Below are 14,537 nucleotides of genomic sequence, written 5' to 3'. Positions count from 1 at the left end.
GAATTGTCTCTCGAGTGGTTATTGCTCTTCCTCACTGATGTCTGTAGTAAGGCCTTCCAGTATACTTCCACCTACCTGCCCTCAAAGCCACCGATGTTCCCCATATTGACCAAAAACTTGTATATTATAAATACTATACATTTCCACAGCCAGTTTATCAGGCCACTCCAACATCACGATCCCTGCCCCTTGTTTCCCCTTTGTGTTTTTGTCAGGCTAAAATGCTTTCTCCCTTATGTGTTTGAGAAGATTATTCCTTTCTTTATCACAATAATATTTTTCTGTTAGTACTATAGAGGGGTAGTCTTCTATGTATCTATAGTTCAGAATTTGCCAAGTGTTTCAAAATAACCTAACAAAAATGGGAGCACTAAACTCATTCTGTTGTTTCATTGCAACGTGTAAAGCAATCCCATTATAAACTAGGTGATAAACTACCCTTCACTCCAGGCCATCAAATAGTCCTGAATCATAAATTCAATCTCTTGTTATTTGTTCTCTGGCATCTAGTGGGAATAGCATCTGAATGGGGCCACACTTTCTTGATTTTATTATATTGTGGCTAATGGCCTACTCTCAGGAATGATGTACCCACAGTGGTAAGAAGATGATTTCATTCATCCTGAAATAGTCTGTACTTATATAAATGTTTCATTTTATGCAAATTCAAAATGAATGTTTGTGGTGAAAGTAAATGCTTAAGAAGAGATGCTGTAGTTCTAAGAATAACTAGACATTGTTGGGTTGTGATCGAAACACATATAAAGAAAATGCACAATTTCAGGCAGGAATCTTCACTACGGGGAACCAAAAGGAGAAAACACAGAAAAAGTGACGTACCAGCTATTTATTAACAAACATTTAATGAGGATCACAGCTCTTTATAAAATTAACTAGTCTTCCACAAGAAGTCAATTTGTTATCAAGAGGTGTTCTGAAACAAGTAGACAACACTCTTGAAGACAATAGACATACGTGAGTTCAATTCTATACCAGGCACTATTCATAATGTGTTATGTATTGGCTTTCAAATATTTAGTTTAGTAGTCTGGAGATCTTTCAAAAACACAACTCCACTGTGGATTACAATCTACTTTAGGCAGCAATAACAAACTTCAAACTCTTGTGTGTTTTAAAGCGAAGCACAAGTGGTCCCCATAAGTCTGATCTGATCACCAAAGAAAAGTAAGTGCTACAAGAAATATATTTGGTGGCTCAGTAAATGGTGCCATTTCCTTTGGGTCACAAATTTGAAATAATCTCAGTACATCCTTGAAGGTCATGATACTGGATGGTTCACAGATTCATGTGATTCATGGAATAGAAGCATTTCTTACCAAGAGTAATACCGGACATATTTGTATCCAGAGGAGAATGTCTTACTTCAGTGACATATTATAAAAAATGAAACGAATGAATTAAACAAATCTAACATTATGTATGAAGCTGGGGGAAATTAATTCCAATGGAATGTTTGACTTATAACCAGATCTTAATCACACTGCAATCCTATTTTTCACAGAAAGTATTTTCACAAGGTCTCATGTGATGAATTGTGTTTTTATCCAGTGTCTAGCATTTTTTATGTGAAACAGACATTCAGAACAATAAAGTATTTATAAGCAGCATCAATCAACAATGTGGTTTAAGGTTGTCTGTAGGAAATAACAAAGTGAACATTTTGGAAACTCAACTGGACTTCTGGAATTTGGTCACAGGTTTTGAAACAATGCTGAACAGGTGGCTTAATTGGCACAGAAAGGCCTTCTACAAATGGCAACCTGATATGGTCATCTTCGCCCTCATTTTCTCATTTCTCCCTTTATTCTACAAACTGAGAAAAGTCATGTACCCTACACTGTCAGGAATGGATCTGATTTTGTTTATTTTTGTTTTGCCTGAAACATTTATGGAGATTGGAAATAGTTGCACAGGCCAAAGCAGCAACAAGAAAGTACCTCATTATCCCAAATAGTTTTTAAACAGGGGCTGCTGATACAGTTTACATGATTGTAAACAGCGTCAAAGTCACACGAAGAGGTGAAAAGAGTAGGGGGGTTGGGAAGAAGGGCAAAATTGCATGATGTGTTGTAATCCGAACCCCCAGTGCCCACAAATGGGTGGGGGAATATATAAAAGGAAAGGATAGCAAACACTGCAGAACTTCACTGAAGCAAGTTTTCAAGAATGGCAAAAATATAAATATATATAATTTTCATATTAGAAACCAGATATATGGAAACTAAAGACACATATTATCTTCAGGGTCTATACAAAACAGACTTCTTTCACACAAACCATTGCACGCCATATTTCGAGGCTTGCCTCACTTACTCTATTCTCTCAGTAGAGCATGGTCTAATAAGCCCCCAGCTACAGTCAGCATGGGTCCTCGGCTTGCCACTGAACCAGTGATCCATAGTAAAGTATCCTGATAACTGCAAAAGTGTTTTAGCCGGTGTCTTTGAACAATGAAAGCAGGAGCACAAGGCCTCTCGTGACTAGTTTTCTTGCAATGTCGAACAACCAGTCAATCTTATTCAAATGTGTAGGTGGGCTAAAGTGAAGTGATAAACACACTGAAAATATTACTTTGTTTTTATTCTGATGACAGAAGGATACCTCTTACAATTTTAAAGCTAAAGGAGCCATGAGCCATATGCATGACATCATCAGAGATTTTGTCCGTATGGATTGGTGTCACTTACAGTAGGAGCTCATGAGAGCCACGTGGCCAGTGGTGACAAGAGCACTTAGCCACTACCTCAGCACTGCCCTCAGCACGGAGAGCAGAAGCTGACCGGACACAAAACAAGACATCAAAAATGGATGTAAACAGGCGCAGCATCATATAATTTTGTTGTGTACAGTCTAAGCCAGTCATTATACATATTGTACATAACACAGATGTGAACATTACAAAATAAACACACTTTCAGCATCCACAAAAACCTCCCCACTCCTGGAATATTTCTATTAAACCACGATGATTTATCTTTGCACATTGAGACACTGAGACACGAACAGAAAAAAGACAAATAACGAATAAAACATTCATTTTAGCTGCAAATCCCGCAGACATGTGTCAGTGCAGCAAAGCAAGAGGCTGCTTCTGCAGAGACATTGTTCCATCACTCAACCAGGCAGCAGAGATGGGCCTTTGAACACAATCCTCATCCTTGTTTATTTATGTGTGTGTGTGTGTGTGTGTGTGTGTGTGTGTGTGTCGTGTGCATGGACATGTGTCTGTACGTATACTTGTTTGGTTTGCTTTTATTTTTCCTTCACTGTGGCTCTGTCTGTCCTAATGGCTCTCGGCTGTGGGCGAGGGTGCTGATGGACGTTGGCAGTCCGGTGCCTCTCTCTCTCTAGGAGTACTTCCTCTTCTGGATGGCCTCGGCTCGCACCGCCAGGCTTTTGGTGCAGATGGTCAGGACCACGATCAGGGCGCCCACCAGCAGGGTGACCAGCGGCCACAGCACACAGTGCAGCAGCACGTTGTCATCATGGGAATTCATCAACAGCACGTCATCTGGCCTGGGAGAGACAGGAACACAGGCTGTGACCACACTGTACACAGAGCCAGGGCAGGCAGCACTCGGGACAAACTTTAATGCCTCCAGTGCAAGATTAGTGAGAATGAATCCATTACACAGCTTTGAAGTTGTAAATATTGATTTTAAGGCTGCTGATTTACAACCCACAAATTGTTGGCAAACTTCCTTAGGAAGAACCTAACCCATTGCTCTTAATTACAGGAAGACTGGATGCAACAGAAAATGAATTAGGCAGACCTGTATGATTCACTTCGACACAGAGAGAGGGTGTTTGATAGCATCAACAAATAGTGTTTCAGTTGGCAAAACAGTGAAAGGTGAGCCAAAAAATGAGGCTGCACTGTAGATGTTGATTAAAAATCCAGAAGCATTTCAGAGGAAATTATTTAATTTATTAGGGGATAAAATAAATGTGTTTTTTGTGCATTAAGGAAAAGACAAAGCTTGATAAAATCCCAATCAGATGATTTGTAAAGTTGTTCCCTGAACATGAAGGATATTGGACTGATGAGGAGGTGATGACAGTTCAAACTCTCTAAAGAATTATGGGGCGGGGGGAGAGGAAGCAGGAGCAGAAGGTGGATCAAGGAGTTTAATTTAAGTCCGTCCACTGCAGACAGTGACAAAAGTTCTTAAATTCTCAATAAGTTAATGATAGCCTACCGGTGAAGCTGTGCTGTGAGGCATGAATGCCATTCAGTAAACATATACCATGTCACAGCTGGGTAAATATTTTAATTAGAGAATAAATAAAATAGTCCTTGCTAGGTTGAATGGAGCAGCCACATGTCCTGTGAGACCGGTTCCTGCCAACACTGCATCAAAAGAGCTCAGATCAGGGAGCCAGTTACTTTAGATGAAACTTTTAGAAAGCAGATCAGGTCAACAAATGGGGTGTGAGGCTAAATTAAACTCCGTCTGTTTACTGACATTACAGGAAGCATCAAACTGCTGCTTTTCAAGCTGGCAGCTCGAGATAGAAAAAATATTTTTACATAATGACTTGGAGTCGGGCACAAAAAACATAAAGCACATTTCTGATGACATCCAACTATCCAGCTATCATTGAACACTGTTTTCATTAAAGAAAATGGTTCCATATGGGGATCATATTACACATACATATATATGTATATATAAATATGTTCTGCAGATTTCCAGAGCTTTTTTCAGTTGCCATCACGCTATCGGATTTTGACAAAGTGGCAAAACAGAAGAATACATTGTAATATTATAACAAGAAATGTAATACAACTTCACATCCAAAGACAGTCAAATGGATTGTCTTGTCTTCAAACCCAACACCTGGACTAAGTGGCAGGGAGTTCGCAGGTAGACTGACATGGCTAAACCCTTTAATCTCTGGAGCTGCACAAGTAAATCGCCCACCGTAGAGCAGCCATGTCCCTGACACTTGCATGGCTGTTACGTGACTGACCCTCGACGAATCATTTCCATTCCCTTCCTTCTTGACAGTCTATCTTAAGAACAGCCGCCGAGGCCTCTCACAGGAGATTTCCAGCACTCGAAGCTTATAAATCAGATTTGGGACCTCAGGTGCTCAGGTTGAGGATTCTTGTCATTCAAGGGCTTTACAGAGACTTGCCTGGCCACTTCGTGGGAAGGCTGTAGAGCTGTGGTGCCCAAACCTTAGCATCACATCTCCATTAGAAATCCTCACAGACCGACGCCTGCAGCATTTGATATGAATCTGCCTGCCGTGCAAATGAGAGGTGCTAACACAATTGGGGAGCAGCGGATAAGAGTGTTTTTGGTCGGCGGTTGACAAATTAATACTGCTCTCCGCTGGGAAATAAAGAAGCAACCCATACGCTCGAACAGACTGCATTCTGGACATCTGGTTTCCACGGTTACACGGCGCCGTTACCTTGGAGTTTTCGGGGGCCTTTCAATTCCCCATACGTCCCCCATTCCCCAAAATAAATGCTGCTGACAGAACGTATCTTTTCTGAGTTAAATGATACTTAATTCTTCCATCAAGCTGCCCACGCAATAATTAGGCTCGCACACACTGGCGTGGAGGCAAATGAGACCGTCGTCACCTCCTCATCAGCGCGCTGCGATATGAAGAGGTGTCAAGAAAAACGGCTCACCGGTCTGCCCTCTGTGACCCTCTTCTGCGTGATTAGCTGAACTTTCTGCGGCACAGCAGCCTTAATAAAGACAGGGCACAACTACGAGTTTGGTATCATTTGAAGACCTTGACTTCCAATTGCTCCTTGCATCTGCCTTGACACAATGTTGGCGAGATTTTCCAAAGCTGATACAGGATTTACTAATGAGCAAGAGCAGTGCCTATCTTTATTTGCAGCTGCTCACACAACCCCACCCCGCAATTATCTTTATTTGTAAACCAACACAATGAAATAAACTGGATTAAATCTGCTGGTCTGGTTGCTTAGTAAAACAAGAAGAAAGCAAGATACCGAAATACCCACAAATATATGTACAGTATGAATTCATATATGTACAGTATGAATTCAAAATACTGCATATGTATGTACGTAAATTTTATATTTAAGATATATTTTTCTTAGAAAGTTAGAAACAAAAGGGGGCAGGGGTGGGAGGGTGTCTTTACAATATTGTCTCTATTTGCAGTCCAAGTCACCTTTTGCAGTCTACATGTGTGTGAATACAAGCTGAAATTTCACCTCCTGTGCCGGTTAAAGAAGCAGGTGAAGGACTGGGAACTTATCTCTTCTGTCCAGTAACCCTGCAACATCAGAACCTTCTCAGAGTTTTTCTGGTTGTCTCGCTCACAGGGAGGAATGTACGAACACTGTTGAAACAAAGAGAGAACATTCAACATGTGACAGATCGGCATCCAAAAGAACTCAATCAAATCTCACGTGCTGCCATTTCCCCGAATGTCATTCATATCTCTCGCAGCACATGTTAAAGCCATCCCTACTGGAATCTCCATGTGGCGTTGTGCGTCTTGGGTTTGATTCACAGTTGCCCATTGTATGGCATGCAGGACTGAAATGACAAAGCTGCTGTAGTAGGGCCAAAGATTTCTCCCGTTTTAAGCATAGATCTACAAATGTGTCGACAGCAAACATGATCTCTCTTCCTCTTCTTCTTCTTGTTTCTCCTTATAGTTTTACTTTACAAATAAATAAAAATAAAGCTTTCTTTCTAAGGCACAAGCTAAATGTCAACTAACACAACAAATGCTCCTTCTACCCCATCTGCTGCCTTAATTCAATAATTAAAAATGAGCCATTAAGGATGTGTCCTCTAGTCCACAAGGAGCAATATTCCACCTGGGGAACAGGGTTACCATGGAAATAAACAGATATTACTGTATTGAGAGGTGCTCCAAACAGCACAGCAGTGAGGATATTAATAGCTTAGACGACTAATACTGCCTTGAGAGATGAAAAATTCAGTTTGTTTTCTTTCTGATAACGCATAAGACAAACAAAAGGGCTCGGGAAAAATGTATCTAATTTCATAACAAGGGAAGCTTTTGTGTTTTTAATGATTCGTCTGCTATTGCTGCTCAAAGTAAAGTTACTTGTTGCATTGGGCTTGCTGACTACAGGGAAATCTTGGACACTTCAGTTCAATCTCTTTGCAGACAAATACATAATTGTATTGGTTGTAAATGTGTTGATATCTGCTTCACCAACATACTCTGGGATTATGCACATGCACACAAATGCATTTGGGGGAAAATACCATCCCCATTGATGTTAAATTGTATTCCTCTTGCATGCGTTTCCTAGCTCAGAAAATCAGTTACGTTGTTGTGAGATCAGACAGACAGTTTTTTTGTGTAGTGTTGTAATTGTCCTTGTTTCGCAGCTCAGAGATAATATTTGAAGTCAGGGGCTAGTGTTCACAGCTCCTGCTGAACAGAACAGACAGAGGTGTTGGAGCAGAAGAAAACAAAACCGAGGCAATGTCTAGACAGGAAACAAAAAAAGAAAAAAAAAGCCACTAAGCAGGTTCATTTTTTTCCTGTTCATTTGGGTGCATTGGTTCTGTAAATAGACCTGTAATATCATGAAAGAACATTTCAACCTCTGCATTGCTTTCAACTCACTTTTATTCAGTCTGCTATATTTGTTTCTTACTAATTGAATTTCCAGTTAGCGCATGGGCAGAAGCAGTATGGTTTGGAATTGAACGTCTCCCTCTCAGTAAAAAATCAAAACATGAAACCCATATGGTCACATTTCTAAAAATCAATGAGAATTATCATGAAACCTAAGTGTGTAGTGTGCGATACCTTATTTAAGAAATCAAATGCAGCTACTGGAGAGGTATCAAAAATGAGTCAGTCTCTTCTGGCTTGTGTTTACAGGGACTAGAGAAATTAGCTGTAGTCACATTTGTGCCACAATGCCCTGGACCTTTGATGTGGAGCCTTTGTTTTTCAGACCGAGGTACCAATTATCTTGAGTATGGAAGCAGGGTTAAACACACACATGGAGAGGCAGGGATTTACTGTACTGCTACTTTTCTCTGGAGGTACAAGGCAAGATTGCTATGCCAAGTTTCTGCTGGTTTCCAAGCAGCTGGTAGGCATCAGATGGCTGTCTGGCAGCATTAAGCCCCCAGTGGAGACCTTGACTTCAAACTTGTAAGGAAACAGTCATGAATAGCAAGATCTCCCTTCGCCATGGTAAATATACATACCCTCCTTTAAGTAGAAGATAAAAAACCCTAGCTTTAAAAGAGGAAAATGCGGTCACACATAATATCTAAAAATGTCAACACATTGTAAAGTCTTAAGCATTAGTTTGCTTCCATCAGCACCTCACTAACCGTAATTAAGAACACAAACCAGATAGGTCCAGCTGACCACAGTTCAGCCCACCTAAACACACCAAAGCTCCACAACCTGTTTTAGGGTTAGCAGTGGGGGGAATTTGAAGGGGACAAATCTTGCAGAAAAACAAGAACAACCCAACACAATAATAAAGGAGAGATGTTTCCTGAAACCGAATGCTTACCACACAAAACACTTCTGTAATACCCTTTTGTAAAATTAAATATTAAATATATAGCCTTACTTTAAAAGCATTAAATACATCCTATGCTTTAGTCTGCTCTGCTGGGATCTCCAGTTTTGCCACTGTTTTTTTTATAAATTGTCATCATACTTTACTGGGGTTTGCAAGTCTGTTACAGTGCTACACTGCACAGAGCGATTAAACACTGCAGAGCTGGGCTGAGCTCATTTCCTGTCATTTTAGTCTGTGCTTTAGATTAAATGACTCTGCTTCGTGCCTACATCTTTGCACTGTGAAAAGGTAGGCCAATCATCTAAGGGCAGGTGAACCAGTATATATAAAGGTGAAAAATGAATGAACAGTGAGGTGGAAAATTTGGCAACGCCAGCAAGAGACAGAGAAAGACACAGATGGAAATCCCTGGCCTTAAAAGAAGGACTGGTCTATCTTAACAGCTTTACATCTCAAGAGAAAAGCTGCAAATAAATATCATCTGTGCTGACTTGCCCTCCTATCCCCTGTTAAGAGCATATGCAAGTGCAAGTTTTTTTTTTTTTCAGTTCTCAGTATTGCTATATTCCCGCTATATATTACACATAAAAAAACGGAGGGTACAGTATGGAGACAGATGTCTACGACTGCCCATCACACTCCTGCTGCAAGCTGTCTCCTCGCCAGAAAACCGAGACAGACTGTTTGTTCAGCAGATGTGAAGTATGGGATAGCCCTGCAAAAGCATGCCGGTACATCTCACTCCCAGGGCTCGCTCACAGAGATCCCAGCGCAGGAGTGTTGCGCAATCCTGCTGCTTTCGTAGGATGACGCTGCAATGTAATAACCCTCATCATATTTAGGTTGGGCCCATTACAGTTCACAACAAACAAGCATTCTCCACACACCAGGCAAATATTTGAAAATTGAAGGCATTCTGCATAGTGCTGTCAGCTGGACCTTTTTAATCAAGCACAGTACTTATCCAATCACTGGATTTCAACTGTGAAGAGCAAACAGTGGAGCTCTCCTCTGGAATCACTGAAACTGTCACACCAGTCAATTAGCCTGATCAGTACAGTTAACAGCTGCATTAACTGTTGACTAGCTCCTCAGAGGCAACACGCTTGCACATCTCTCCTCCTTCCCTCACACTCCCTAAGCCACTAAAACAATAAAAAAAAATTGGAGCAGTGCATTTGTGAAGACTAGGTTAAATACAATCCTGTCAAAAAGAGCAATATTGTGATAAATGCATACAGTTTTGGTATGTCTGACAATGAAGGAGCATACCTCTATAAGCAGGAACCTTCCCAGCACGCATTGTGTGTGAACAGGCTGCGTTCCAAATAACTTGACAAAGTAATTTTTTCAATGTACCTATGAGCATAAGCGTAGGTTTAGGGGGGACGGAAGGACACGTCCCACAAATGTTGAGAGAACGTTCCGGCTCCAGGCGTAGAGGACTTGTCCTGCCCAATGTTGACAGCATCCCCCGCAATTCTGCAACTAAACATATGCCCCTGCCTATGAGTGATACAGTGGTGTCTCCAAATGGAAGTATATTTAGAAACATTAGTTAAAAACACTGTTAGTTCTTAATGAAAATGAATCGGACAGTTCAGGGACATGATCACAGAAGCAAGTAATCTAATACTAAACACAGATCGAGTTAGTGGAGAACCACACTTTTCACCTTCAATCTGATGACATTTCTGCAAAGCAGGGTAAGCTTGTTGGATTGATCAGACAAGAAATTTGACACTTTGTGTGGCTGATTAGACAAAGTCTGTCAATATCACTGTCTCTGCCGATCAATGGGCAGCTGTTCTGTTCCTCCCCGCTGATGGAGGTCTACGGGAAACCGTCACTGGGAGTGCTTTCTGCCTCTTGCCTGTGATCGAATTACAAACTTGGACAAAAGAGCTGATCTTCACAGAGATGTTTGTTTAAACAGATTAAGAAGAAAGTCGAGAAGCACATAAGAGCCCGGTCCACAATAACTCACACCGACGCAGCTGCGAACGGTCTAAATATAATGATGAAAGAAATGTCTTTGCCCACCAATCCTCCTACACTAATGCTGTGCATCTCAGATCTATTTCCATCAAAGCCACCACTTTGCCCTTCAGAAGTCAAATATAATGATCATTAAAACTTCACTTCCAGTAGGAAACTTGAGTGACCTGGGAATAGTCTTGGGGCATCTGTGGACAAACAATGGACGTCTTACCACAGTTGATTCAAACCCATTCCAAAAAACGAATATATCTCATATGCTGAAACGCTATATGTCCGTGCATTATAGCAATTGTCATACTGTCCTCACATTGAACAAAGGTAATGCTTTGAGATTTAACTGAAAAGATCCTCAGGGCCTCAGAAACAGAGATCTTCATTACTCCAAGTACAACCCAGCACACCCCATGAGACAGTGAGACAGGTTTCACTGCTGGCGTCTAATTTTCATTAAACATACACTTTGCTGATTACAGTGAAGGAGCTGAATGTGCAACAATGCACAGGTGCTGAGCAGAGTGCTTTGAGTTGCTTATGGATTAGAGTGCATTCCTTGGGAAGAAGAGACGGCCTTTCTTCATTATCAGGCATTCAAAGCACTTTAACTTCAGTTCATAAGGCGGTGCACATTTATGAACCATCTAGTTTTTAAGAATCCAGGCTAAAGCCATCAGGGTAGGCACTTAATAATCCAGTGAAGGATGTCACTTAGGCTTGTCTTCACACACACAGTGTGTACAAAGAGCTTTTCAATATAGCCTATTCCTTTTATAACAACTTTATTAATGCAGTATGAATAATACCACATCTACCATCTACTATTATTATTGCATCATTTACCAAGAACAAAGAAAGCAGCAATTACTGCACAGACACAAGGCGTTTCCTGGTGGGGCTCCCAATTATTTTCTAAATGATTATTATTGGCACTAGAAGAGATCTTGCCATTAGCAATCTACCAGTAAATGCCAGGATTCAAAAGATGTCCTGTGCATTTCCACTGTCACTGTGATGAAACCACTACACCATCCATTCTCCACATAGGTGTAAGAGTCACCAAGTGGACATTGGCACCTGAGGGCCATCTGCTACTGCCATCACACCTCCTTCTCCACTGCCTTTCCAAAGCCCTGCCAGACAAATCCAGTTAGGATATTTGTTGGCAACTGGAGCAGTGCGAGAAGCCCAGGTCTCTCCCTGGCATTCAAACTGATTAGGCATCTGTGGGGATTACAGAAGTTCTCTCTCTCCAAGCTGCTCTCCTCAGTTTGTCGTTTCCTTTTGTTAATTATAAACTTTGCACTCCACAGATTACCGGCCGCACTGACAAGACTGCGTTCGCTTGTAGCGTCAAGGTAAGCGCTGGGGAACTGTGGCATATTAAGCCCCAGGGAGAACAGCACTTGTGCTGGAATGGGAAATTAACATGTCACAGGAGGGTAATAGGTCTTGTTTGTTTCTTCTAAAGTTTAATTAGTGTACGGTATTTTTAATGTCATATTCTGTATCAGAGATTAGTACAAAGCTTATTTTATTCATTGCCCTTCAAACTATAATTTTACTTACAAACCAAAGTTAAAAGACATAGTGAGACAGCTTGAAGATCAATGCAGTGCAGATACAGACACCTTTTTAAGCTTTAATTTTGTGCTTTCATTTTTAACATCCTGCGAGAAATGGCTTTTCAAACCCCTTCTAAATGATCAGGATTATGATTTGACTGCAAGGCAAAAACGACATTTTTGGAATAATGTCAATAGATGCCTTACAGCAAAAACACAGTGCTGATTTTATCGGTGGTCAGTTTGGGCTCAGTAACTGTGTTTTGTTTTTTCCCCAGTCAGGTGCTAATGCCACTCTGGTGTGAAAAGTATAGCGTATGAGGTCCACAGAGAGGCGAGGGTGGCACTGCGGCCGGTCTGGTGCCACACAGCACGGCGGTTTGGCTGATTCACTGGAGGTGCTTGTGACAGCTTCACGCCACTTTGTTCTCACCGTGTCAGGCTGCGTTGGAGTAAGGGGGCAGTGTATTTAATTAAAATTCTTATCCTCACACAATGTTCCAAGGCAATTAGCACATGAAATTGTCTTTTAAAACCCTTTTGCAAAACACTTTTTATAGCAGAGCTTTGGCATATATATATATAGATAGATAGATAGATATAAACATACTTGTGGTACATATTGTTTTATGTGCAATTCAAACAGATGAACATGTGTTTTTTTCAGATACAACACAATTTTTTTTTACTCACTCTTACACTGTGCCGTGAGCATGAACTGTTTTGACTTTGAACTGTCAAATCTACCAGAAAACCATGACACATGGCTTCATGTCTTCCCTGTGCAGCCTGGGAATTAATGATGAACTAAAAACAGGCTGATGATTCAAACTTGGGTTATCTGATCATATGGCATCAAATCTTCAACCTTTAGCACTGTTAGCGCCTAACAGCCACCCAGCCCATACTTAGAATGTGTGCCTGGACTCCAGAAAGGCCCAAAACCTATTTGTGCACATTCATTGTTGCAGAGAAACTCCAATAATAATGACAAACACAGGTACCTACAGGCTTAAATGTTAAATTTTAAAGGTTATTTTGAGAAATCCTGACAATATTGGTTTCATTATTGAGCAACGCCTCGTCCTGTCCACGCCTCATATTACAACGGTTATTCTTTGCTCTCTTGGATTTTCCCTAAATGCAAGACAGGACCCTGTTAATGATTTTTTAGATATTAAAATTCATATGACTGGAGCGTGTCTACTGGGTTCTGTTGGAATTGAGAACATTTTACATTTTCATTTCTTAAAATGTTGGTGATTGGAATTCACTTATTAAATTTAACAGGTGTAAAAAAGGGACTAATGAAACAAAATATATGTGTCTTGTTAAGGATTCCAGTACATAATTGAAAGCTCCATTGGAGTGCAAACCAGCCACAGGGGACTACATGTAAAAAACCTTGCAGCAAGCTTGGGGATTGAGCTGGAACATTTTTTACATAAAGTCAGTGACATCAACAACTACTCCTGGAAGCCAAAGGATCTTCTGCTTTTCATTCCAGCTGAGCTCAAACTTACTTAAATTAATCGCATCTTGGGAGTACTGGGTGAAAATTAATTTTAATTTAGCTCTAAAACCTGTAGAGTCAGGTCCCTCCACTGGCAGGAGTGGATATTGGTGTGATAAATGAAGGAAGAATCTGATTAATTCCCAGGTTGCTGTCATGGCTTAATTATATACATCTCTACAAGCTTCAGAGCATTGCACACTGTATGTATTCTTCTTCTACAGAATTCTCAATAATTTGGATTGTTTTGTTTCACAGGAATCCATAATTGGTAGGCTGACACGATACAGGAACAACAGCAAAAATGTATTGCCAAAAGATAGGTAAATGAGTGTATGAGTGCACAAATACTCCTGTGAGGACAATTAAGCATCTTTTCAGCTTTTCTCATGACCACGAGGAAAGTTAACTGTTTTTTCTTTTGTGTGGCAGACCCGGGCTACCTTAAATAGATCACTAGACCATAAATTCAATTTTTAATAGGCAAGGATGCCAATAAAATCAGTTTAAGAAGTCATTACTGATTGTTCAAAAATCCCCAATTTAAATACAATGTCATTATACTGTATTCCTTAAGTTATATTACTCTTGAAAATTTAAAAGGAGAGAAAGACAGGATATTATCCTCCTTTCATAAATAATAATAAGAAAACTGCACACATACTAAAATAATGAGGCATCATTCTTTACAATAAATGCATAGCTAAACAAGATTGTAATTTTCGTCTTATTTTTTATGTCTTTGAATCAGTCAGAAATCAGCTGCTGAGGGGTTAGGTCTAATTAAACTATTTCTAGTCAGGACTGCGTTCACAAAGATTGTGTTGCATGTTCTTTGCATAATGAAAGCAAAAGGACTGCAGGGATCGTCTTTGTGTCCTGTAAAGTATTGTCATGGACAAAGGCT

At 40.5% G+C, this 14,537-nt stretch overlaps 1 protein-coding gene across 1 annotated transcript in view; it reads right to left on the bottom strand.

Moving 5' to 3' along the window:
* Positions 1-832: 832 nt before the first annotated feature.
* Positions 833-14,537, bottom strand: part of LOC136771861 (calcium-activated potassium channel subunit beta-4) — a 30,665-nt gene continuing 16,960 nt past the window's right edge. The window contains exons 2-3 of the mRNA XM_066724410.1: positions 6,233-6,360; positions 833-3,537 (exon numbers count right to left, since the gene is read on the bottom strand). Of these exons, the coding sequence (XP_066580507.1) occupies positions 3,369-3,537; positions 6,233-6,360 (297 nt within the window). The 3' untranslated portion in view covers positions 833-3,368. The remainder of the gene's footprint in view (positions 3,538-6,232; positions 6,361-14,537) is intronic.

The sequence above is a fragment of the Amia ocellicauda genome, chromosome 15, assembly GCF_036373705.1.
Source record: "Amia ocellicauda isolate fAmiCal2 chromosome 15, fAmiCal2.hap1, whole genome shotgun sequence".
Lineage (NCBI taxonomy): Eukaryota > Metazoa > Chordata > Actinopteri > Amiiformes > Amiidae > Amia > Amia ocellicauda.
This window is presented reverse-complemented; position numbering and strand designations above follow the sequence as displayed.